Here is a 12,040-nt window from a genome sequence, read left to right on the forward strand (position 1 = left end):
ATAGCCCTATGAAGAATAAAATTGGACCCCTATCTTACACCACTCACAAAAATTAACTCAAAATCAATGAAAGACTTAAATATAAGATATGAAACTATAAAACATCTAAAGGAAAACAAGGGAAAACTCTCCTTGACATTAATCTTGGCAATAATTTTTTGGATATGACACCAAAAGTACAAGCAACAAAAATAAATAAGTGGAACATCAAACTAAAAAGCTTCTGTGGGCTTCTCTGGTGGCACAGTAGATAAGAATCCATGTGCCAATGCAGGGGACACAGGTTCAAGCCCTGGTCTGGGAAGATCCCACATGCTGCGGAGCAACTAAGCCCATGCGCCACAACTACTGAACCTGTGCTCTAGAGCCCGTGAGCCACAAATACTGAAGCCCACGCGCCTAGAGCCCTCGCTCCACAACAAGAGAAGCCACTGCAATGAGAAGCCTGCACACTGCAATGAAGTAGCCCCTGCTCACTGCAACTAGAGAAAGGCTGCATGCAGCAACAAAGACACAACACAGCCAAAAATAAATAAAAATAAAATAAACTGGGCTTCCCTGGTGGCACAGTGGTTGAGAGTCCGCCTGCCAATGCAGGGGACACAGGTTCGTGCCCCGGTCCGGGAAGATCCCACATGCCGCGGAGCAGCTGGGCCCGTGAGCCATGGCCGCTGAGCCTGCGCGTCCGGAGCCTGTGCTCCGCAACGGGAGAGGCCACAACAGTGAGAGGCCCGCATACCGCAAAAAAAAATAAAATAATAAAATAAATTTATATATATATATTTAAAAAAAGCTTCTGCACAGCAAAAGAAACAATCACCAAAATGAAAAGGCAATCTATGCAATGGGAGAAAATATCTGCAAACCATGTATTTGATACTGAAAATATACAAGGAACTCATGGCTATAATCAAAAAATCAAGAAATAACAAGTGTTGATGAGGATGTGGAGAAAAGTAAACCCTGTACACCGTTGGTAGGGATATAAATTGGGACAGCCACTATGGAAAACAGTATTAAGTTTCCTCAAAAAATTAAAACTAGAACTACCATATGATCCAGCAATTCCATTTCTGGGTAAAAATCCAAAGGAAATGAAATCACTATCTCAAAGTAATAATGGATAAAGATGTGGTATACATATATTATATAATATTTTATATATATATATAATAGAATATTATTCAGATAAATAAAGACAGATAAATACTGTGTGATATCACTTATATGTGGAATCTGAAAAAGCTGAACTCACAGAAACAGAGAGTCGAATGATGGTTGCCAGGGGCTAGGGGAAAATGGGGAGATGTTGGTCAGAGTACAAACTTCCAAGTTATAAGATGAATAAATTCTTGGGATCTAATGTACAGCACGGTGACTATAATTAACAACACTGTATTATATACTTGAGAGCTGCTAAGAGAATAGATCTTAAATGTTCTTACCACAAAAAATAAATAATTATCTGAGGTGATGAAGGGGTTAACTAACCCTACTGCAGTAATCATTTCAAAACATTTAAGTGTATCATATCATATATAAAATTTCTTTTTGGAGCTTACATTTTTAAAATGAATTGAGACTAGATCGTATCCTTAAGAGAGCTCCAGATTTAGGCACTAAACTCATCTTGTTGGGGAAACCGGAAGTGATACCACAGTATCACTTGCTGATGTGAACAGCTCTGACTCCATGGTAGACATTCATCCCATATGCCCAGTTACTTGGTTATAGTCCTAGAAATGCAGATTCCCTCCAGGAGAGGGAGGGAATCATATCACGATACACATATCATGTGTATCATATCATCACATTGTATACCTTAAACTTACATAGTGTTATATTTCAAATATATCTCAATACAGCTGGGAAAAAATAATTACAGTTTAAAAAATTATATTAAGTGCTAGTAAACAAAAAAAAAAAAAAAAAGGAGAATCATTACTGCCCTTCTAGTACTCAAGGGTAAAAAACGTTTCAAAAAAGTTAATCTAGGGCTTCCCTGGTGGCGCAGTGGTTGGGAGTCTGCCTGCCGATGCAGGGGACACGGGTTCGTGCCCTGGTCTGGGAAGATCCCACGTGCCGCAGAGCGGCTGGGCCAGTGAGCCATGGCTGCTGAGCCTGCGCATCCGGAGCCTGTGCTCCGCAACTGGAGAGGCCACAGCAGTGAGAGGCCCGCGTACAGCAAAAATAATAATAATAATAAAAGAAATCACACGATATTCTAAAAGTGCTGGTGTTCATGAACTGCATGCAGTATTTAGGAGCCTGAGCCTCCCCTGGAGGGAATCTGCATTTCTAGGACATAACCAAGTAACTGGGCATATGGGATGAATGGCTACCAGAGTCAGAGCTGTTCACATCAGCAAGTGATACTCTGGTATCACTTCTGGTTTCCCCAACAAGACGAGTTTAGTGCCTAAATCTGGAGTTGTCTTAAGGATACAATCTAGTCTCAATTCATTTTAAAAATGTAACCTCCAAAAAGAAATTTTATCTTCCTGGGTTAGTTTCTCACTTCCCAGATCTGCCTTGGTCTTTTAAAAAATATATACAGGGCTTCCCTGGTGGCGCAGTGGTTGGGAGTCCGCCTGCCGATGCAGGGGACACGGGTTCGTGCCCCGGTCCGGGAGGATCCCACATGCCGCGGAGCGGCTGGGCCCGTGAGCCATGGCCGCTGGGCCTGTGCGTCCGGAGCCTGTGCTCCGCAAGGGGAGAGGCCACAACAGTGAGAGGCCCGCATACCGCAAAAAAAAAAATAAAAAAAATAAAAAAAATAAATAAAAAAAAATAAAAAATATATACAGTAACAGTTAATAAGAGAGATTATTACAATCATGGCACTGTGCTAAATGCTTTATGTAATCTCAATAATTCTATGAGGTAGGCAGTATTATTACTCTAATTTTACAAATGAGGAAACTTCATCACAGATAGGTTACTAAATTGCTCTAGGTCATAGAGTTAAAAGACCTATTTAATCTTAACCAAAAGCCATGGTGAAACATGAGGCTTTAGACAGTGATAAACCATAAGATTTAAAGGGTTTATAATCTCTGAATGTTTCTTACCAGCCTAAAAATCTTATTAGATTTACTCCCTAGAACAAAGCAGGGTCTCAGGAAAGTTGGGGGCCATGTTGTCTGTACCAGTGCTCTGAAAAGATGAAAGAGAAGAACTTAAACAGAGGTAGGGAGATGCTGCAGATAGCCCACAGAATTTCCACTGTCTTGAGAGGCATTCTGGAGTATGGGATGAGTAATTCACAGAGCTACAAGGTTGAAAAGCCCTCTGAATGAAGATATCATAATATACATCTTATGCTATAGATAGCATAAAGCCCTTATTCTACAGGTTCAAGTCTTCAAACTTTGGCTTGGCATACAGCAAGCTAATAGTAAAACATGTATATTCGGAAGAAATTCAGGCACAGAAAAAAGCTTTCACATAAGCAAGATTAGCCAAAACAAACTAAAAAAATTCTCATTTGCTACTGATAACACAAGGAGATATTAAAACTCAGCTTAGTGGTAATATTTAGAATGTTTAAGATAATCTTTTCAGCAAAAAAAAAATTAATTATACAAAACTTGAACGCATAACAACAGTGTAGGAGAAAAAAGAACTTAGTATGACTAAAACCATTTAACCTCTTTATTATACGAAATAATAACACATACATATCTTCCATACATAAATGGAAGAATCAAAAAGAACTCTGTCTCACAAAACCACTGTGAGATAAAAAAAATGTAAAAAAGATTAATTACAGAATGAAAAAAGTGTTTTTAAGGAGAAAAGCTAATTCAAAGGTGAGATATATTCTCTGATGAAACCTCAAAAACATACCTTCACTGCACACAGGAATTCTATTTGTATGTAAAAAACCAATCCTTTTGAACTCTGCAAGTTAGCTTTTCTTTTTCTTTTAAAAAAGCCTTTTGAATTGTCATTAGCTAGCTTTAATATACTTAAATATTATATTAAAATAATCACCCATTTATAAACTCTGAGAATAGAGAGACGCAGCCTTTTGGAGTCAGACATAACTTGGACCTAAACCCCACATCTGCATTTACTAAGATATATGATTTGGGGCAAGTTAATTTACCTAGCTGGCCCTCAGTTTTACCATCTATAATATGGGATTAAAAATAAACCTCCAGTTATGAAGACAAAATGGGAATTTAACTGCAGTGTTTGGTACTTAGTAAGCCTCAATAAACATTATCCATCTCCACCTCCAACCAAAAAAACAAAAAAAAGATTTTTATTAACAATCTTTCCAGATAGCAAATTTCCCTAAATGTCATTCATCCTTGTGGCCTCACCTTTAATACTCCTCTATCTTTTTTGGAGGTAATATCCTCTCCCTGTTCAGCAACAGCTGCTGCGGGGCTTTCGCCATTGTTCTTGGCAGCTTCATCAGTAGTCATTGTCTTTTATAAGTAGACAACCTGCTGAGAAGAAACATATTTTAGCTAGGAAAAGTATCACTTCTTTATGCATCTTAAATGCCCCTAGGAACTGAGCTTTAGCTGACCCAAGATTTACTAAGGGCCAATAAGGTTAAACACTGAAAAGGAAAATAAAAACATTTGCTATGAGCATGTATTGATGTCATGAGGCATGTAAATGAAACATCATCCAACTCTTCAATTTCCCATCCAGCTCTGATCCCAAATTAGAGAGCAGAACAAGTCAGGTTTGATAGTGATTCTATTCCTTAGCATGATTACACGTTGAGAAGTAGTCCTTTCAGAACTTTGAAAACGCCCTTTTCCTACAGCCATATTCTTGACAGAGAATTAAGAACTTATCAGGTGATCTGATAAAAGAAATGACAATATATCACAGTGGAAAACAGGACAGGCTTTCAAAATGACAGACCCTAGTCTGAGTCCTAGCTCCAGCAATATCTGTTTGACATTTGCAAACTTAAAGTCACTGAGCCTCAGTTTCACATCTGTAAAATGGATGGAGTTTTTGTTCATAGAGTTACTGTGAGGCATTAATGAGATAACAAATGTTAAGAGATTAGCACAAGGTCATAACTTAAAAATGTAAACACTTATCATGATTATTACTGGGTCTTTTATAGAGCCACATTTTTCATTTCCTGCTCAAAAGTTCCTTTGGAATGAGGTTCTTCCCTAGCATGGCATTCCAGGCCCTCCACAACATGATCCTTACCTATCTTTCAGGTCTAGCTTCCACTAATTTCTTTCATGCAGCTCATGCTCTAGTCCAAACCAGACCAATTCTTCTCCCATAACAAGTCCCGTGCTTTCCCATCTCCATGCTCTTGGTCACTCTTCTTTAAAATCCCCACTCTTGGGCTTCCCTGGTGGCGCAGTGGATAAGAATCCGCCTGCCAATGCAGGGGACATAGGTTCAAGCCCTGGTCCGGGAAGATCCCACATGCCGCAGAGCAACTATGCCCGTGCGCCACAACTACTGAGCCTGTGCTCTAGAGCCCGCGCGCCTAGAGCCCGTGCTCCGCAACAAGAGAAGCCACCGCAATGAGAAGCCCGTGCACCTCAACGAAGAGTAGCCCCACTCGGCGCAACTAGAGAAAGCCCGCATGCAGCAACGAAGACCCAACACAGACAAAAATAAATAAAAATTTTAAAAATTAAAGAAAAATAAAATCCCCATTTTTCCCACTCAAATGCTACCTCCATCTTACCAAACTTGACCTTCTATTTTGTAGTTGTCTGCCCTTTTCTATACTTCCTTAGCTCTCCCCTTGATTTGTTGTCTATAATACATTTGTAAGACAACACACTTGTTGTATTTAAAAGATCCTTGAGAGCAGGGCCATGCTTTGTCCATATTTAGATTCCTTAGAATGCCTCTACCTTTTAGACTGGAATGACAGAAAGGTCAAGGAATCTGGAGCTCCTTACAAGCTGTTTAATGTGCTTACTTTAACTTCTCTAAGCTATTTTCCCCTACCTGTGTAATTAGAATAAAAATATCTACTTTCACAGAGTGATCTTCTGGATTAAATGGTATAATGTGTATGTTAAAAGTATACTATTCCAATGTTAACTCTTATTATTATCATCAGTCACCTAAAGGACAGACACTTCATGAAAGGCAAATACCAACAGGCTAACCAACAAGACAAAACAAAACACACCCTGCTGGCTGCTGCCATGATGAATTCCATACTGCTCTCCTGGTTGAGCAGGGGAAGACAAGAATTAATCACTTCAGTATTAGGCTAATAATGGACATAAGGCTCCCTAAGTCACCTGTGGGACCCTCTTGCCTACACAGTTAAAAAGTGCTATTTTACACTTGTGAAAAATGTCTTACTGATACAACTGATAATTAGACAACTAAATATAGTTGATATAGTGTTTTAAATCATTTCCAATTGACCTAAATTTACTTCAGTGTCAACAAAGACACAAATCAAATTTTGCTGTGACCCCAAATCTTCAAAGAGAACACCAAAAACCAGGGGCTTAGCCCTTTGCTCTATTTTCTAGTACACTTTATGCCAAACACAAAAGATCCAAATGCTTGGCTCAGGATAAGGGAAAGGCCAGAATAAAGCGTTCTCAAACAAACAACAACAAAAATTAAGCACCTACTTGTTGTGTGATGCTGGGCAAGATAATTAGGGAAATTAGATAAACAGGGTTTGTTCCCAAATTCCAGTAACCTACCACTTATAAAACACTCTCTGATGCATAGAAATTTGCAGGAGCCACCTCAAAAACAGAGGGAAAAGATCTTTTAAACACTCTGGAGGTGGTTGGACCGTATCCCTGGAAAAATACACACACACAAAAAAAATTTCCTGGTGCTTTACAGGTACATAGACATCTATCAGTAAACCCCTGGGGAAACCCTGGAGTAAATCAATAAACAAATTTAAACCACCAAATGAAAGGTTATTAGGGAACAGGACAGCTACATGGTCTCAAAACATGAACCAACAGATCACTTATTATTAAAAAAGGAAAAAGGGCTTTCCAGTGGAGTGATCTGACAAACCTCCCCCTTCACACAAGTGATCTGCATTATGACCAAACTCTGCATCTTCTATATTAACACAAACCAGTATCAGTGTGCCTCCTGATGTGATGTAATGGGAAGCATACATGTGGTATTCCTACCAAAAACATTTAACCTGAAACTAATCAAGAAGAAAAGACAAAATTAGGTTGTGGAACATTCTACAACTGGCCTAGACTCCTCAAAATGTTAATGTTATGAAAGACAAAAAAAAGTTAAAAGAAAAGGGGCCTGTTCTGGTTTAAAAAAGACTAAAGAGACACAGCCACCAAATGCAGTGTGTGATCCTTGGCTGGATCCTGGATTAGGGGGAATAAAAATTTATAAAAGCACATTTTTGTGAGAATTAGGAAAATTTGGAAAAACAGACCATATATTACCTTATTATTACTGTATAATGTTAGCCTTCTGGAGTGTGATATAGCATTGTGGTTTTATACAGAATAATATCCTCCTTCTTAGGAGACACATGCTGAAGTATTTAAGGGTGAGGTGCCATGATGTCTGCCACTTACTTTCAAATCATTTGAGAGAGAGCATGTGTGAGCACAAATATCACCAAAAGCTAAAAACAGAAAAGCATGACTACAACACATCCAAAGGCAATGCCTTTCTTTTGAATGTTTGTCATTTGTAGATCAGCTAAACTTTTAAATGAAAATACTGTCAATCAAAAAACATTTTCTTTTGTTCTAACCCTCCCCTTTGGAAACAATGGCTTGCTAAAATTTAAATAAATAGGGAACTTGTATAAGTCGATTTGCAAGCTTTATAAATCTCATTTGATAAAGGAATTTGCTCTTCATTTTTGGTTCTGACACTTGAAGGGATACAAATAATCTTTGTAATCTCAGAACGATTCTGACTAGTATGGAGTCCATGTGAAAAGAGGTAGCACGAATTAAATTAATTAAAACACAAAGATAAAAACAACACTAAAACTTTGTTGAACTTTCAAAGGCAGATAAATCTGGAAGAATAAAGAAATAAACTGAACATTCCAAGTACTTCCCCTTAATTCCAGTTATACCATTTGGGGTATAGATTTTTGTAAGCAGACAAAACAGAGAAAGAAAAACTTCTTCCTTGATCTAATGTTACATGAAAAAAAGGCTGTAAGAACAGATAATTCCTAAAAACCTGTAAGACACACTAAGAAAATTTCACTTCTTTCAAAAGAGAGCCTTTTCTTCGTTCCCCTACCCTAGGTTTATTCTGGATTTAAAATCACTCTGTAGCTATGGATATTAATCTATGATAAAGCTCACTGCCCTGAACTGTCCAAAGGGGGAAATTGCTGCCCAGAGCCTCAGAGAGGGAACACACAGTTTGTTCTGTTATGGACATGCCAGATAAGCATGCACTCTCCAAAGTGCTGGTCAGCAAACACCTGAGACATCACAGAAAAATGAGACTAAGCTTAAAATTTCATCAACAGTGTACTGAAAACTTCAGTTAACATAACTAAATTGTCATATTCCCCCAAATGAGAAATCATTTTAAAGGTTTATCCACTAATTAACCATGTATATTACCTACTGTTGTAGTTGTTCTCTTTGTTAAAATATAGATATCTTGTTATCACAGATTATCCTACTGTCTAACAGAAGAGTTTTCAGAAAGAAGACAAAAAAGAATATAGGAACTGGCTACTTTGTTAGAAACACAGAAAATTACAAAATTACAGCAGCACTCTTTCTAAGTACCATAGATGTCTGGGCCATAAAGGCTTTCAGTCTCCTAAAACTAAAACACAAAAGAAAGAGAGAAAACACAGGGAAAGGCTTGTAACTGAATGCAGTATAAGTGCATCCTAATTTTGAAAATATTCATGTAAGGACTAACTGGAAAGCCCTCATTTACTTTCAACCCCAGGCCTCTATCAAACATTCAAGTCCAGTAACACAGGAGTGTCATGAGTAGTTATCTATTTGTAGGCAAGACACACACAAGAGAGAGATATACATGCATGCAGAGGAAACAAGATCAAATATAAAGACAGACTATATGTCTATATGAAACTGCACACTGTATTTATTCACCTACTTTCCCCCAGTTAATTTGCTTCCTCCATACCGGGGTGCGGAATGGGGAGATGATGAACAACGCTCTTACATATGCTCATACATTTACTTTTTCTCCTTTAAAAAAGAAACATGCAAGAAGATATACCAAGAGCCAATAAGCATGTGAAAAGATGTTTAACATCCTTATTCATAAGGGAAATGCAAGTCAAAATCACAATGAGATACCACTTCACACTCATGAGGATGGCTACTATCAAAAAAGGAAAAATGACAAGTGTTGGTGAAGATGTAGAGAAATCAGAACCCTCATGCACTGCTGGTAGTAATGTAAAATGGTGCAGCCTCTGTGAAAAGGTTTGGTGGTTCCTCAAAATATTAAACACAGAATCACCATATGATCCAGCTATTCCACTCCTAGGTATGTACCCCAAAGAAGCAAAAACAGAGACTCAAACTGATACAGTAGTAGTAGTCACAAAAGCCAAAAGGTGGAAAAAATCCAAGCGTCCATAAACAAAATATGGTATGTGTGCAATATGTATTATGTTATTATTAAAATGAATATTATTCCATAAAAAGGAATGAAATTCTGATACATGCTAAGCATGGATGAACTTGAAAACATTATGTTAAGTGAAATAAGCAAGACACAAAAGGACAAATATTGTATGATTCTACTTATATGAGGTACTTAGAATAGGCAAATTTATAGAGACAGGGACTTCCCTGGTGGCACAGTGGATAAGACTCCATGCTCCCAATGCAGGGGGCCCGGGTTCGATCCCTGGTCAGGGAACTAGATCTCACATGCATGCCGCCACTAAGAGTTTGATGCCACAACTAAGGAGCCCGCCTGCCGCAACTAACACCCTGCACAACCAGTCAACCAACCAAATAAATATTTTTTAAAAATTTATAGACACAGAAAGTAGAATAGAGATTACCAGGGGCTATGGGGAGCAGAGGATAGAGTGGTTGTTTAATAGATATAGAGTGTCTTTGGGGGAAGATGAAAAAGTTCTGGAGAAGAGTGGTGATAACTGCACAACAATGTGAATGTACTTAATGCCACTGCACTGTACATTTAACCATGGTTCTCTCTTTAGCTCTCCTACCTTCCCCTTAATTGAAGATACCGTCTATATTTCCAGTGCAATCCCAAAGTGCTGAATTGAGCCTCCAGAAGTGATTATTGTATCAGTTCTTCAGGGACCAAAGACTCTGGGATGTCCAATCATGAAGACTGGAGAAGAAAGAGAATCCTAAATGGAGCTACCCCTTGATTGCTACAAATTATTTCCTCCTTTATTGTCTCTCTCAGATACATATAATGCTTTGGTAAACTCACTTTCCTTCTCAGTCATTAGTGAAGAAAAGCAAAGTTAATAGACCAAATTTACCATTACTCCTGTCACTAACCCTGTTTACTTGGATGAAATACTGTTCTTAAATAAGTAGGAGGCAAAGAGTTATATTAGCATTAAAACAAAACAAAAAAAGGTCTAGAAAATATTAGACCATCCAAATGCCAAGGGCTGAAAGCCTGGGATCAACTTCCCCCACAATGGCAATGGAGTGACAGAAAAATCTGCAAAGCTCTGAGCTTGAAAACAAGAAAAGGTGTATCACTGAACTAGAATACAGATGAGATCAGCCAGAAGGAGAGAACAAAGAAGAGCAAATTGCCTTCTGAACACCGACTGTAAGAACAGCTCTTCCAAAGGGAGCCTGGTCAGCATCACAAAGAGCAGAAAAATTAAGTAGAGCCCCACCTGGGGGACAGAGCAGACGCTGTGTTCAGATCAGTTAGGCCAGGCAGGTTTCCCTCCCTCCTGAATGCACAAGGTGGCTCCCATTTTTTTCTATGAACATGTAAGAATTTTCTTTACTCCTGGGATTCGGATGTATCACCAGAATATACGTGTTATTAATCTTCTTTCCTTCATTCCTGCAGGGGCCTTAACATCCTGGTCCTTAAATGCTGAAGACAAGTCTTTGAGGATCTCAGGAAAGTTCCTACTAATATTTCTTTTCCTTCACTGTCTGTCCTCTGCTTCTAGAAGTCTTATTAGACAGACTTTGGGCATCTTGGTTCTATCCTTCAGGTCTCCTAAACATGTTTCTGGGATAAATATTAGAATTAAAGAGGGAGGGGATATGGGGATATACGTATGCATATAGCTGATTCACTTTGTTATACAGCAGAAACTAACACAACATCTAATAAAGATGTTTAAAAAACAAAACAATAAAGTACAACAAAGAACCAAGGGAAAAAAAAAAAGAATTACCTGAGAAGCTTTAAAAAGCCACTGATGCCCGGACCCACTCCCAGAGAGTCTGGACTTAACTGGTCTATGGTCAGGACATCAGTGTTTTTAAAAAGCATCTCAGATGATTCTAATATACACACAAGGTCCAGAAACCACCTCAATTCCATCTTTGCCTTTTTGCTCTATATTCTAAGAGATCTCCTTTGACGGAATTTCTAGATCACCATTTGGTTGTCAGCTATGCCCACTGTGTCATTTGTTCAAAGGATTTTTTAAAATATTTATTTCTATATACTCTCTTATTATCTGATTGCTCATTTTTTCTTAGCATGTCTTTACTTTATGGATGCAATTACCTTTCAAATATTTCTGAAGATTCTACTTACAATAAAATGGGACATCTCCTATGAATAAGTATTTGGCTAAAAAGTTTTTAAGGAAAATAAAATGCTGATTTTATGTATCCCCTAGCATCTCCCAAAGGCACTGGGCAATGGTAAAGGTTGAGAAGTTAAGAAATGGAAAGGAGAGAAAGGTAGCATACTGTGAATGTAAAGTATAAGGGGAATGTATAAGATGCAAAATGTGAGAATTTTGAGACTTTTACTAGGCTTACAAAGGGAAACAGTAAAATGCTTTGGTGGAAAGGGGAGTGGAGAGCAAAGGTTTAAGAACAAGAAAGAACCTGACAAGCTTAAATACACAGGG

The 12,040-nt window shown here is 38.2% G+C and overlaps 1 protein-coding gene across 3 annotated transcripts in view; it reads right to left on the bottom strand.

Moving 5' to 3' along the window:
- The window catches only part of FKBP5 (FKBP prolyl isomerase 5), a 99,262-nt gene that overhangs the window by 53,786 nt on the left and 33,436 nt on the right, over positions 1-12,040 (bottom strand). For 2 of the 3 annotated variants that reach the window (XM_007467255.1, XM_007467254.1), the window contains exon 2: positions 4,332-4,460. In XM_007467255.1, coding sequence (XP_007467317.1) covers positions 4,332-4,436 — 105 coding nt within the window. In that variant the 5' untranslated portion in view covers positions 4,437-4,460. The remainder of the gene's footprint in view (positions 1-4,331; positions 4,461-12,040) is intronic. The other variant, XM_007467256.1, reaches the window with a different exon arrangement.

Source organism: Lipotes vexillifer, unplaced genomic scaffold (genome assembly GCF_000442215.2).
Source record: "Lipotes vexillifer unplaced genomic scaffold, Lipotes_vexillifer_v1.1 scaffold528, whole genome shotgun sequence".
Taxonomy (NCBI): Eukaryota; Metazoa; Chordata; class Mammalia; order Artiodactyla; family Lipotidae; genus Lipotes; species Lipotes vexillifer.